The sequence below is a fragment of the Pocillopora verrucosa genome, chromosome 1, assembly GCF_036669915.1.
Source record: "Pocillopora verrucosa isolate sample1 chromosome 1, ASM3666991v2, whole genome shotgun sequence".
In the NCBI taxonomy this organism is placed as follows: Eukaryota; Metazoa; Cnidaria; class Anthozoa; order Scleractinia; family Pocilloporidae; genus Pocillopora; species Pocillopora verrucosa.
The window spans coordinates 2,237,991-2,251,574 of record NC_089312.1 but is presented as its reverse complement, the minus strand read 5'-3'; the positions used below and the strand labels follow the sequence as shown (position 1 = coordinate 2,251,574).

General features: G+C 39.6%; 2 protein-coding genes across 2 annotated transcripts; both read right to left on the bottom strand.

Annotated features, from left to right (window-relative positions):
• Positions 1-548: 548 nt before the first annotated feature.
• LOC131781549 (selenoprotein BthD-like) lies at positions 549-1,608 on the bottom strand. The gene has a single exon (XM_059098224.2). The coding sequence runs from the start codon at positions 1,490-1,492 to the stop codon at positions 1,046-1,048; it is 447 nt and encodes a 148-aa protein (XP_058954207.1). The 5' UTR covers positions 1,493-1,608; the 3' UTR covers positions 549-1,045.
• A 1,344-nt stretch (positions 1,609-2,952) lies between these two features.
• On the bottom strand, positions 2,953-12,279 carry LOC131781444 (cell division cycle protein 23 homolog). The gene is made up of 15 exons (XM_059098103.2): positions 12,156-12,279; positions 11,502-11,715; positions 10,828-10,870; positions 10,078-10,171; positions 9,663-9,795; positions 8,655-8,832; positions 8,027-8,124; positions 7,770-7,851; positions 7,453-7,617; positions 6,739-6,847; positions 6,561-6,636; positions 6,384-6,445; positions 6,203-6,281; positions 5,963-6,079; positions 2,953-3,551 (listed from the first exon to the last, which is right to left on the bottom strand). The coding sequence occupies exons 1-15, from the start codon at positions 12,254-12,256 to the stop codon at positions 3,372-3,374; spliced, it is 1,731 nt and encodes a 576-aa protein (XP_058954086.1). The 5' UTR covers positions 12,257-12,279; the 3' UTR covers positions 2,953-3,371.
• Between the last annotated feature and the right edge of the window lie 1,305 nt (positions 12,280-13,584).

Below are 13,584 nucleotides of genomic sequence, written 5' to 3'. Positions count from 1 at the left end.
AATTTCATTTGTCAAGAGTTGAAGGAGGGTTGGTTAAAAAAACAAAAACATTTCATTATTGAATACCCCTTCCCACATCCCACCATGTTAAGGTAAGTGGTTTGACTTTTCTCACCTATTTCTAAAAGGTGAGCTTTATTTTAGTTTCTTAATCACAATATTTTCATTTTCTGACATGTGCCCTAGCTTTCATTTGAGGTAGAGAGCAGCTAGCTAAAGGAAAGTGCAAGGAAAGCAATCTGCTATGAATGGAATAATTCTGCTCTTTTCAATCATTTTGTGCAGATTATTGAGTTTAGGACAGGCACCCAAAGTGTCATTGTCCCAAAATGTTTCGCAAAGCCACAAGGAAAATAAGCCGCAGATTCCGTAATTCCTTATTCATTCCGTTTCAATTTGTTTAGTGGCGAAAAAGAGATTAACGCCTCTTTGTTTTCTTTAGACATCTCGCGTAATATTTTACAAATTCCACGAAGTCCCTGAGGGTCGGGAGAGTGGGGACGGCTTACAGCCCCTATTGGTCGGCGAGATAAAGATCAAGACACGAGTGATTTTATGAATGAATTATAATTTTATTTTTTTTTTTGGTAAAAAAAATGAAAACGGTACACCCCTTATAAGAACATGAACTATGTTATGCGAGCGAAAGACCAAATCTACATAAAGCTTAAAACTGGCTGTTTAAAAATATGCGTTTTGCCAACCTTGTCTGAAAACACACGTATTAAACTAAAAAGTAGTTTTAATTAATCTAGTCTGAAATGCAACAAGGAGGTTCAAACTTACTGCCCCAGTAACCGACGCGAGCCACTACAAGCATGAAACCTTTGAATTACGATGGGAATAATGTTGAGAATGATAAAAACAACATGGCCGGCCGTCTGGAGGGGTTCATGAAAACAATGAAAATGGCAGGTGAAAGTCGCACAAAGAAACCGTGTGAATGCTTCAGAATAATGCTGAAAACTTATGCAATTTTCAACATGTGTCAAACTTTATAAATGTAGGTTATCGATGCGAATGTTTAGGGCTTTCCTCACGGGAATCAAACCTCCACAGATGTACCATTTTGTTCCGTGGTCGTCGCTCCACTTTCCACTTCGCTCTTGGTAGCTTTCTTTGATGGTGTTCGTTTCTTTTTAGGCAGTTCTTCTGTCGTTTGAAGCTTAATCCCAGCTCTTTGATTCGCTACACGACTGCTCACTCTTTCCGGAGCTTGCCTTCCTTTCTTTTCCGTCTTCGGTTTCTTGGCGGCTGGTTCGCTGCTTTCGGTCTTCTTTGGTCTTCCACGTTGTCTTTTGGAAGGTTGTTCGTCATTCGATTTCTCTTCCGCTTCTCCTTCTTCTTTAGATGGTTCTTGGTCGCCATGTGCTTTCTCTGCCTCCGTGACCTCGGCTCGCTCCGTCGATTCCTTGTCCGTATTATCAACTACCGCCGTTTCAGTAGCACTAGGCTCACCCGTTTCTTCGACTATAGTTTTCTCTTCAGTCATGGCGGTCTATTTTCCTTTATTTCCTCGATCTTTCGTCGATCTATTGACCATTCCGAGCGATCCAACTCTATTGCCCACAAAGCGATCACACTCCAATGCACACAAACAGGATGTTCTTCATTCGGTGAAAACCACTAAAACCGGTTTTGAACCGGTTTTGTATGACAGTTAGCGATCTATTAATAATCCTCTAGCATTTGATTGACAGCAGAAAATTTTAATTGTCACAAGCTCTTGACATCACAGCAGCGTAAGGTCTTATCCAGATGTTATGTCATGTATGTCATTACTTCTCTATTTATGGATAGGGGTGAAAGCTAATTCTCGTGATGGCTGCTTGACTAGTTAATGAACTGTAGAGAAATAATTCGACTGCTTTAGGACGTGCGGGGTTTTCCCTAACACTAGCCGACTTCATGTAAGAGTCATCATAGTATCCATAAAGCTCTCTTTTACGAAACATTTACTGACTACTCCCCTTTTTTTCAGTACATATCATTCCCATCAATAAAAATTAAAGTTACAAATGATGATAGTTATTCCATCATCTCACAAGCCACAGTCATAGGTGTTTGAAATTCCCTGAGCTTTACCTGAAAAATGTAAAATTTCCCTGACCGACTGAATAGGCCATTTTTGACATATTAAAATTCCAGCATTGTTCTGAGGCTAGGGGTAATAAAACAAAAGAAATTAATCATTCATCTCTCAAACTCGATGTGATTTCTTTTGTTTTATTTCCCCAAGCTTTGGAGCCTCTAAGTTGAATTTTTAATATATAAAAAATGGCATATTGACAATTTCACAAACAAATCATGATCATATCTTCCAACCACACCCTCAAAGCTATCTTCTCCATCCATAAAATAATGCTTTCAGCAAGCCAAATATAGTTTACATCAATTGATATATCCTTAAGGAGACATGGAAAATTGATCAATTTTTCTGGAAACTTGAAATCAGCTTGTTGATTAATTTAATCAAACAATATTAGATCACTCCAACCCCTTTCATTTCTCTGAAATGTACCAAAGAATTAGAATATTAGAAAATGAAAATTGGTGAAAAAGAAATCCATGATTTCATTCACAAACCATCTTGAACTTGCATTACAAAGGAAAAGGATATCACTACATGTAAGTGGATCAAGAGTCTGAACTACATAAAACAATGTGTGACAAAGAAAAAAGCCCTGCCATGTTAAATCATGCAGATGGCCATGACAAGATAAAAAACATGATATTGTCCTTGAAATTTCACTTCTCCCCAATTTCTCCCAGAGCTGTAAATTTTCCCTGACTCAAACTGAAATTCCCTGACTTTTCCCTTAAAGAAATTTATTTTATTCTGTGACTTTTTCCTGACCTGTGGTAACCATGTCTCAGTACTAAAACCTTGGCTGGGAAGCTTGATTTCACCATAGTGGTAACTTAAGAGAAAAATTACCTTAACAGACCAAAACAAGGGCAAACATTTTATTGTTTGTAACAGTTACAGTTACTGTAAACATTACTTCTCAAGGTAACACACTGTAATTATTTTTCATAGGTTAGACCTCTCTTAGTGAGAAAAAATAACAAGTCACATGATCGTGTTGTGATAAACATCAACAGTTTAAGTTGTAATAACAGCTCTGTGCAAAGTGCTAAGGGCTGTTTCTTAGCTCACTAAGTCAGCCTTGTCCAGGTTAAAACTTTCCAGGTCTGCACACATCTCTGATCCCTCTGTACATTAGATCAGAAACACAGCTACCAACAGCAGATGTTGTGGAGCAACTTGAGTTATTAGTATAAAAATTAAGTTCCAGCAGTTGATAGAGACAAAATGTAAAATTGATCTAAGCTTCTCTTTTAACCAAACTATATAAAGTCAGCTGTTCTCAAGGGGTGTTGAAATCCAAGTTGGTTCGTACCACAGGCGACATACTTGTTTCATGGTCGACACTTATATTTCCAAGTGATAATTCTTGGGTGAAGGCATCTGCACTCTCTCTGGCACCATCTCCACTGGACCGGCTGTTGGAAATTTGGCGAAGCAGTCCTTTGCCCTCTTCTCTACCCTAGGGAAACGAGAAAAGTTCATATACTGAAGGAGATGAGAAATAAAATGGAATGGGCAATTGAAGGAAACTGATAAAAGAAGGCAGGGGGGAGAAACACATAAAAAAAGGAACACAGATAGAAAATAATAAGGGGGGTTGGAGAAAGAAGACAAATGAAAGAAGGAAAAGGAGGAAAGAAATGGCAAGGGAAAGCAATGAAGGGATGGATAAAAAGGAGGGTGGAAAGAAGGGAGGGATAGGGTGGACAGGAGGGAGGAGGGTGGTTAGGAAGTAGGAAGCAGGATGGAAAGGAGGGGGAGCAGGGTGGAAAGGAAGGGTGAAGAGCAGGGTGGGAAGAAAGGATGGAGGAGGGTAGTTAAGAGGGAGAAGCAGGGTGGAAAGAAAGGATGGAGGGTATTTGGGAGGGAGAAGCAGGATGGAAAGGAAGGATGGAGGAAGGTGGTTTGCTGGTAGGAAGCAGGATGGAAAGGAGGGAGGGAGAAGCAGGGTGAAAAGGAAGGATGGAGGAGGGTAGTTAGGATGGAGAGCAGGGTGAAAAGGAAGGATGAAGGAGGCTGGTTAGGAGGGAGAAGCTGGATGGAAAGGAAAGATGGAGAAGGGTGGTTAGGAGGTAGGAGGCAGGGTGGAAAAGAGGGGGAAGGAGGGTGGTAAGGGGGTAGGAAGCAGGGTGGAAAGGAGGGAGGGAGAGTAGGGTGGAAAGGAAGGAGGTAGAGCAGGGTGGCAAAGAAGGATGGAGAAGAATGGTTAGGTGGGAAGAGCAGAGTGGAAAGGAAAAAAAGAGGAGGCTGGTTAGGAGTAGAAAGCATGGTGGAAAAGGAGGGATGGAGGAGGGTGGAAAGAAGTGAGGGGTAGGGTGGAAAGGAGGGGGGAGCAGGGTGAAAAGGAGGGGAGAGCAGGGTGGACAAGAAGGATGGAGAAGAGCAGTTTGGAGGGGAAAAGCAGGGTGGAAAGGAAGGATGGAGGAGGGTGGCTAGGAGGGAGAAGCAGGGTGGAAAGGAGGGAGGGAGAGCAGGGTGCAAAGGAAGGATGGAGAACAGGTTGGAAAGGAAGGATGGAGAGCAGGTTGGAAAGGAAGAATGAAGGAGGGTGGTTAGGAGGGAGAAAGAACGAAAGCAAGGATGGAGGAGGGCAATTAGGAGGGAGAAGCAGGGTGTAAAGGAGGGATGGAGGAGGGTGCTTAGAAGGAAGGAAGCAGGGTGGAAAGGAGGGAGAGAGAGCAGGGTGAAAAGGAGGGGAAAGCAAGGTGGAAAGGAAGGACATAGAGCAGGGTGCAAAAGAAGGATGGAGAGGGGTGGTTAGGAGGGAGGAGCAGGGTGGAAGGAAAGAATTGAGGAGTGTAGTTAGGAGGTAGAAAGCATGGTGGAAAGGGGGAGGGAAAGCAGGATGGAAAGGAGGGGGAGCAAGGTGGAAAGGAGGGATGAAAGGCATGGTGGAAAGGAAGGATGGAGGAGGGCAGTTAGGAAGAAGGAGCAGGGTGGAAAGGAAGAATGGAGGAAGGTGGCTAAGAGGTAGCAAGCAGGGTGGAGAGGAAGGAGGGAGCGGGGTGGAGAGGAAGGGGAGCAGGGTGGAAAGGAAGGGGAGCAAGGTGGAAAGGAAGGTGAGCAAGGTAAAAAGGAGGAAGCAGGGTGGAAAGGAGAAAGGGAGAAAAGCAGAAAGGAGGGAGGGAGCAGGGTGAAAAGGAAGGTTGGAAAGTAGGATGGAAAGGAAGAATGGAGTAGGGTGGTTAAGAGGTAGGAAGCAGGGTGGAAAGGAGGGAGGAAATAGGGTGGAAAGGAAGGGAAAGCAAAATGGAATGAGGGAGCAGGATGGAAAAGGAGGGAGGAAACAGGGTGAAAAGAAGAGAGGGAGGGTGCAGGGTAGAGAGGAGGGAGGCAGCAGGGTGGTTTGGAGGTAGGAAGCAGTGTGGAAAGGAGGGAGGGAGCAGGCTGGAAAAGAGGGAGAGGGTAGAAAGGAGAAAGGGAGCAAGGTGGAAAGAAAGGGTGGAGATCTGGCTGGAAAGGAAGGATGGAGGAGGGTGGTTAGGAGAGAGAAGCAGGGTGGAAAGGAAGGATAGAGGAGGGTGGTCAGCTAGTAGGAAGCAGGCTGGAAAGGAGGGAGGAAGCAGGGTGGAAAGGAGGGAGGGGACAGATTAAAAAGGAGGAAGGGAGCAGGCTGGAAGGGAGGGAATAGGGTGGAAAGGAGGAAGGGAGCAAGGAAGGAGAACAGAGAGGAGGAAGAAAGCCAGAAAAAAGGAAGGGAGGTCTAGGGGAGGAGGAATGTGAAGGAGTGAGTGTGAGGAGACAGGAGAAAGGAAAGGATTGAGAAAGGTAGGAAGGAGGAGAGGAAGGAATGAACGGACTAAAGACAAAACGACAGTTAAACAAATGATTGTTTAATGAGGAAAAGAGAACTAAAAAAAACTAATTTACCTCATTAAATTCACAACACTTGTGTGCATACATCTCTGCAGCTTCTAGATTTCTATTCTTCAGATTGTATCTTGCCAAAAACACATATGCAGAACACAAATCAGCCACAGACATTACCTGCAAAAGAAAAAAATATATATATATATATATAATATTATATGTATATATATATATCAACAACATTCATTTTTATAAATCTGATAAATCATTGGCTGGTTTCATGGTCTAATATACACTTACTCCAACAACTTCTGTCTGTTCTACATAACGGTTGTATTGAGTCGCAGCGTCATTATCCTCATTAAGATGTTCGTGTAATCTAACAAAAACAGAAAACCATTTCAGAAAACATGGTAAGCTACAAGTTAAGTCAACATATTAGTATTCATTACACATAAAAGAAATTTGTAAATTATAATACCTTGCCAGCTTTATCACAGCCATCCCTTCAAGATCACCAACTGACATCGCCCTGAAATAACACTGAAAAAAAATTTTTTCGATCATCTAGCCAACTTTGATGGACTGCTAAATGTCATTTTACACAATTGGAGACAAAAGACAAAAGTTGTATGAACTACAGAATACAAAAACTCACTTTTTTAGCTTGCTGCATACTGTTTAACTTTTCATAGCTTTCACCCAAAGCAACTAACATCCTTGAGTCATTTGGTCTGCAAAACAATGCATCAGAAAGTTTTATGGGCTGCCCTTTTTCCAATACAGACTTTAATCTTCACAGTCAAAATCAGCTGGTAAGAGATCATGGTAAATACCTGAATTTGTGAGCCTGTCTATAGTAATACAAGCAATAGAATGGCATTTTCAGAATTTCATATGTTTGTCCTAATCCATACCATGCTCTGTAGTCTCGATAATTGACTTCTGGAAAGCAATAATGAAATCTAGTTCAGTATAATGATTGAGTTTAGCCTCACAAGGTTTAAATTACTTGCTCACTGAGCCTCTGGTGGTTTTTGTTTTTTCTTGTATGAAATGCTTGTCTACACATCTATCCTGTTCTAGACTCAAGTGACCCGTCCAGCCTGAGCTTATTTCAACTTCCATGGCATGAGGTGACTGGGAGTATCACTGCTAACCCCTACAAGAGATACCAGTCCAGTCCCCCACCCTGCAAATCATCAGGCTTCCCAGACAATTTTTTTGGTACCCATTCCCAATCCTACCATGAATGTGGAGAGAGGAACTGCAAAAGTCAAGTGTCTTGCCCAAGAAAACAACACTATAACCCAGCCAGGTCTCAAGCCAAACCACCAACCCCAGTCCAGCGCATAAAGATGTTCTTGTCCACACACCAGCAGTTTAAAACCATTTTTACATGACTTTCATTTTAACCTACAACATAGCCACCTTGAACAATAAGTGTTTTCAGGATTATACCACTTCTTGCATGTGAAAGTGCCCAAAAAAATTCATTATAATAATATTGCAACTAGCAAAAAAGACCTCATCTTTACACAACAGTTTACCTATGGCTTTCCTGTAGGCTTCTATAGCAGCTGAAGTATTCTTCCTCTCCATAAACTCATGCCCCATAAGAGTCCAAGCAGATGTGTACTGTGGGTTTAGTTTCAGAGCACGTTGAAAGTATGTCACTGCCTTTTCATGCTGGTCATGGAGGCTGTAATAATTTCCTAAAAGATCATTCCAAGCAATTTTTGTAATTTATACATGTGGAATCAGATTCAAAAACCATTTATTTGATAAATTCAGTTTAAAAAAAAAAGTTGGTTTAACAACAACTTTTGTGAGCCACAGAGAACTTTCAGTCAAGAGCAATACTAACCTATGACACAGCATGTTTCCTCTCTGTACCTATCAATACTATTTGTGTGGTGTGCTAAGTAACTTAGTTCTGGTTTCATTTCCTGCAAGATTTAAATCAATGTTCCTCTATTAAATAGCCAGTTAAATAAAGTTATATCAGTGTTACTTTGTTCACTTAGTTAAGAGAAGAAGGATGGCAGATGGTTCTTCTTGTTTCAATCTGCCTATCAACCCTAAAAAAAATATCAAACTGCCCTAAAACATTTTAACACTCACCTTTACATAAAGAATATTGGAGTAAGTGTCCATGTGCTCTAGGGAACATGGATCTTGTTCTCTGACTTGTTTGAACAGCTTACATGCAGCATCAAAATCTGCAACCAACAGATAAACCATAGCCAATACATAATGTGTAAAATTTAGTTCAATATCATTAGCTCTCTGACTTCACAGATGGCATCTGCATTCTCCCTTGACAGCCCTTATCTCAGCTACAACCTTCTGTAGTTCTGTAACTTTGGAAACTCAAGCAGATGCATTATAAGATGTTATAATTATATCTTCACTCAAGATCATATCAATCCTGGTCAATTAAACCATTGCATTACAATACAGTGGAAAGCCAGAAGCCCTTTTTAGCCCTGTTTTAAGGGGATCATTTTTGATTTTAGCCTACCAAATATTAAATTTGTAGAAATTTGAGCCTGAAATCCTGCAAAATCAAATATGCGAGCAAAAAGTAAAAGGAATAAAAAATAATTGCTCAAAGACCCTCAAACTTTTGCAAAAGAATCTGTGGCATCTCTGCTCTCCAATTTCAAATAAATATGACCATAGAGGTAGGTGAAACAACAAGAGATTATGAGAGATTGACCACACTCAGATAATCTTAACAGACTTGTACCTCTGGCATGGTACTGTGCTAGAGCTGTTTGCAGTAAGACATATTTGTTGTCAGCAAATCCAGCTTGGCTCAGTTTTGTATATCTCTCCAGTCCTTCCTCATTCAACTGAAGATCAATTGCGACATGAGCTTGGAAAAACTGAGCCATCCAGTGGGAAGGAAGGGTCAATGACTGTAGCTAAACATAAAGAACACAACATAACTTTAACTGAGCCATCCAATGGGAGGGGAGGGTCACTGACAGAGTCTAACAAAGAAAACACATCAGGAATAAGTGAGCCATCCAATGGGAGGGGAGGGTCACTGACAGAGTCTAACAAAGAAATCACATCAGGACTAAGTGAGCCATCAAATGGGAGGGGAGGGTCACTGACAGAGTCTAACAAAGAAAACACATCAGGACTAAGTGAGCCATCAAAATTAATGGGAGGGGAGGGTCAAAGACCGCTGCTAAATGTGAAAAACACATTATAATATCAGATCTCTTTCGTAATGGCAGTCATGGTTACTTTTCTTGTATGTGTAAGCAGATTACAAACCTTCTTGGCACTGTTTTTTAGTGTAAATTCTATTTGTTTTTTAATCATGTTGTCAAGGTCTGAAAGGCTAATTTACATGAATAAACAGAATAGCAATTATGTCTGCTTTTTGTGAAAGAGGTCTGTGTCTAAAAACTAATGTTCCAGGTTTGATGATAGGAAACTCCTTTTCTCTACTTGAATCTGAAAATAAAACATTATACATGACACCAACTGACTCAGATGATAACATCTACAAAGGGGTGTCACAATATCAGTCACTACTGCTGACAACAGTCCTTCTCAAGAACACTCCCACCTACAGGATTGCAGGATCAAATATCACTCACTCCTGCATTCAAACCATTTATGGCAAGTGCTAATTCAGTGACGCTTTCATGAAAGGATGGCACAGCCTCTGTCTCCAACATTTAATCAAGAGCAGCATGGAATCATTCAAGTAAATACATAAGTAACAAACAACTCATACCATTTCCTTGTCCGTACAGAGAGATGACAGCTCCAGCCAACTGCCCCAATGTAGAGGCTCCTTCTTCACAGCTTCGAGCATCACCTCAAGTGCTTCTTCTCTTAGATCAAGTTTTTTAAGTATAACACCCAATCTATTATTTAAAATCAAATGGAAAATTAAAAAAAAAAACTAATTTGCTTGACAATCACAGAGCAAAAACTGTGCTATGGAGTTAATAATTTACAAAACATCAATATACCTCCTATTTAATGACCTTCCAGGTATTTTGCATGAATGGATATTATAAAAAGAAGGTATATGTTACCAGTAATCACTTCTGGGGTTAAAGAGTATGGTAACTAAATGCAAACTTATTTTAACAGGATGGAAAAGACACAACATAGCAAACCCAACTCAGAGAATCAACTCTTACAAGAAGAGACAGAATCCATCCAGTTTTTCACGTCTTGCACAGAGTCCAGATCTCAGCCACGTCAAATGCTCATTTTTCACATTTTCTTGAGGACCTTTCAAGAGTCAATGACAATTATGATGAATTTTAAATCCATAAAGTTCTAAACAGCAATTATTAAGTGTTCTATTGGTTACATAACCCGTTAACTCCCAAGATTAGATTAATTCTATCCTCTAGCCACACCTCCTTTTATTTTAGTGCCAAGAATTTAGTGTAAGATTGAGACAGCAACTTCTACCTGACAAATTTGAGTATTCTCTTTACCTGTTTAGTGGATAATGCATGGAGGTTATGCAGAGAAGTTAAATGTTTATCATTTCTGGGAGTTTAATGGTCAAGTCAGGAATGAAGCCAAGTGGCTCATTTGGTTGAAACCTATTGCAGTCTCCTTAACATAAAATTGTTATGAGCATCACTCCTTCCCCAGGATGACATGCTAGTCTATCATAGGTTGCCCCCTACCAGTATTGAATCAAGTTTTCTCAACAGTTCAGCAGTAACCATTGATACTCTTGGGTAGAGAGAGGTTATGTGTCTTGTCCAAGAACTAAACACAATCCCACTAATTGACAGGCCACCGCATTACCCCAATAATTAACAGTTATTTACCATTCAAACAGCCAGAGTTTCTGACAGAGAATATTGTTCATGTTATATAATATGTAGTCACATAAGAGTATCATTAGATTGTTCATGACATGACATTACCTAAAACATCCATCATTTTATCATTCTTGTGCTTCTCCCCATCCTAATAACAATGTGATAAATAAAACTAATTTACATGGAATGCAATGTAGTACACCAATTCAGATGAAAAATAAAACAGTTGAAATCTATATTGGTGTTTAATGTACTGGCAATCTATAGTGTGTTTGTAAAGTCATTTCAACCCTTTGAAATGTAAATATTGATTCTCCACCCAACCTAAAATACATTGCATGAAATTTCACTCTGAGAATTTAGCTGTGCACTTTTCCTGAGCACTTATGAAAGGTTGTAGATTAAAAAATTTTGCAAGCTTCTACAGTGAAAAAATCTACACCTACCTCACTTAAGAGGGGGAGGGAAGGAGAGAGAGGAAGGGAGGTAAAAAATGAGAATATAACATTCCAAGTGAGATTTAACCCTTTACAACCTAAGGTCAGTATGCATATTCTCCATACTGCTCTCAGTACATTTTCTAAGGTGCTGACAAGGAGAATCAAGAGCTTCCTTAGTTGGTGATCATTTCTGTTACTCTTGTAACCTTTATGTGTGATTCAAGGATGATATTGTAAGGAGAAATTGGATGCTAGTCACTCTTAGGGGTTAAAGGGTTAATAAAGCCCGAGGTTTACAACATTAAACATGTAGCCTACCACCAAGATATTGCTTCTTACCAAATAATGTGAATAGATAAGTAAGAAGTATCCTTTGTGACTTGTACAATCCTCCAAGAAGAAAGCTGCTCTCTTAAACTCTTTCAGGTCAAAATATGCCTTCCCCAAGGTATATTTATCAAAATCTTTCAAAAATTCGGGATCCCGATAATCAGTCACAGGAAGATGTTCGGGTGTTGCAAAGGATGGAATGGAAAATGCCAACTCAGCTGCCCTACGTGCAGAAGAGAAAATTTATATGAGCTGACTGATATACAAATATTTCACCATTTTTTTTACTGATTTTTTGACACGCACCTTCATTAGATTTTGTAGCTTACCGATCGATATAAATAGGGACACACGTTCCACCACTCATCTGCAGTCTCACTGCTAAGGTTAGCAGAATTATGTCAAGTTTAACAAAGAATGTTAAAGTGTTCTTCACATAAGAAATAAGAAAAGTAATCAATAGGTCTATCGGTGGAGACGCAAAAACGCAACAAAGCAGAACTGCAGGAAAAAAAATCTACGAATGCAATGGAGCAAATAAAATAACTCTGCCCTTGATCATTAGTTACAGAACGTCGAGGTTTTCGTCTTTTGTGCAGCCAAAATGTTTCATCTTCGTAAATTCAGTAAAGCATAAAATCTCATTAATTATCTGGCTCTTACCACTTAGCACTGTGAAGCAAGCCTCTCTCTGAGCATTCTTTAACTGCGTAAAGAAGATCCCTCTTGATTTCCGGCAAAGAAACATTCGACACAGCCGCCATCTTTCAAAAGCCCGCGCACAACGACGGAGGGAGAATGGTTCGAGGGTTACCAGTGTTTTCTCGGCTTCAGGAAAAGGCACTATCGAGATTAACGACGTTGCAGTGAGTTGTTAGCTTATCTTAGGTACTCAAAGAGGTTAACCGTTAGCTGTAAAACGGTCAATAAATTTAGTCGTTAGGCGGAAAAGTTGACAAGTTTTAGCCGTAGTCGTAAAAAGAGTTAACCATAAAATGTTTTTCTTCTGATAAAAAGGAAGGAAGTTAACCGTTTGCTATAAAATAGCCAAAATTTTAACTGTTAGCGGTAAAAGCCATCACCTCATTGAGACCCTCTTATCTCAGTGACGATGAGACATACATTTTTCTTTGCTTTCCTTGCAATACCTGCAACAATATATATATATATATATATATATGTGGAAAATATCTCAAATTGCAATATGGCAGGAGCCCATTACTTGAAGTAATGGGCTCCTGGATATGGTAAAAATATTGATAATGATAATAATAATAATAATGATAATGATAATGATAATGATAATGATGATGATGATGATGATGATGATGATGATGATGATGATGATGATAATGATAATGATAATAATAATAATTTTAAGGTCTCTTGACCTTTGTGAAATAATCGTGGTTATTGTCAGTCTTCATCAGAACAAGATTCAGCTTATCTTAGGAACAAAATCCCATAATGTGTAAACAAGGACCCATTTTACCAAGACGATCAAGAGAAAATCGACTTCATCCAAACTACACTCAGGCAGGAAATAGGCTCCTGACGCAAGGTAAATGCACATGGGTAAAATAGTTATTGCATGGCATTCTTGTGTTTGAGCTTCCATAGCTTTTGTTCAGGTAACGCTGTGTTTTTAATTTTTTGGCAGTTATGCTAGGAAGGTAAACTTGCCAAAAAAATTCTCTTTATTTAATCTGATGTTCACCTTGAAATGATTACTTCGCCTTGCAGTAATAATCATTGTTACTAAAAATTGAATTATGCATTATGAATGATAAACAGACGAAGACATAATTTGACACTACATTATCTTTGTTCGTCTCAGTCCCAATTTCTCATGGCATGTAGGTGTGGGCATATTGGAATTTTCAGACTTTTCATCCAATGATCAATCATCTCTGTACTTGGTTAGAGGAGCCATTCAATGAGGTAGTTAATGGACTAATCGTGTCAAAAAAACAAACAAACAATAAAAGGAAACAACATAAAATTGAAAGCAAGACAATGCGCTTTCACACGTTACCAAGAGGGCTGAATAAAAAAAAAGAGTACTTCGAACGAGGAAGAACAATTACATAAA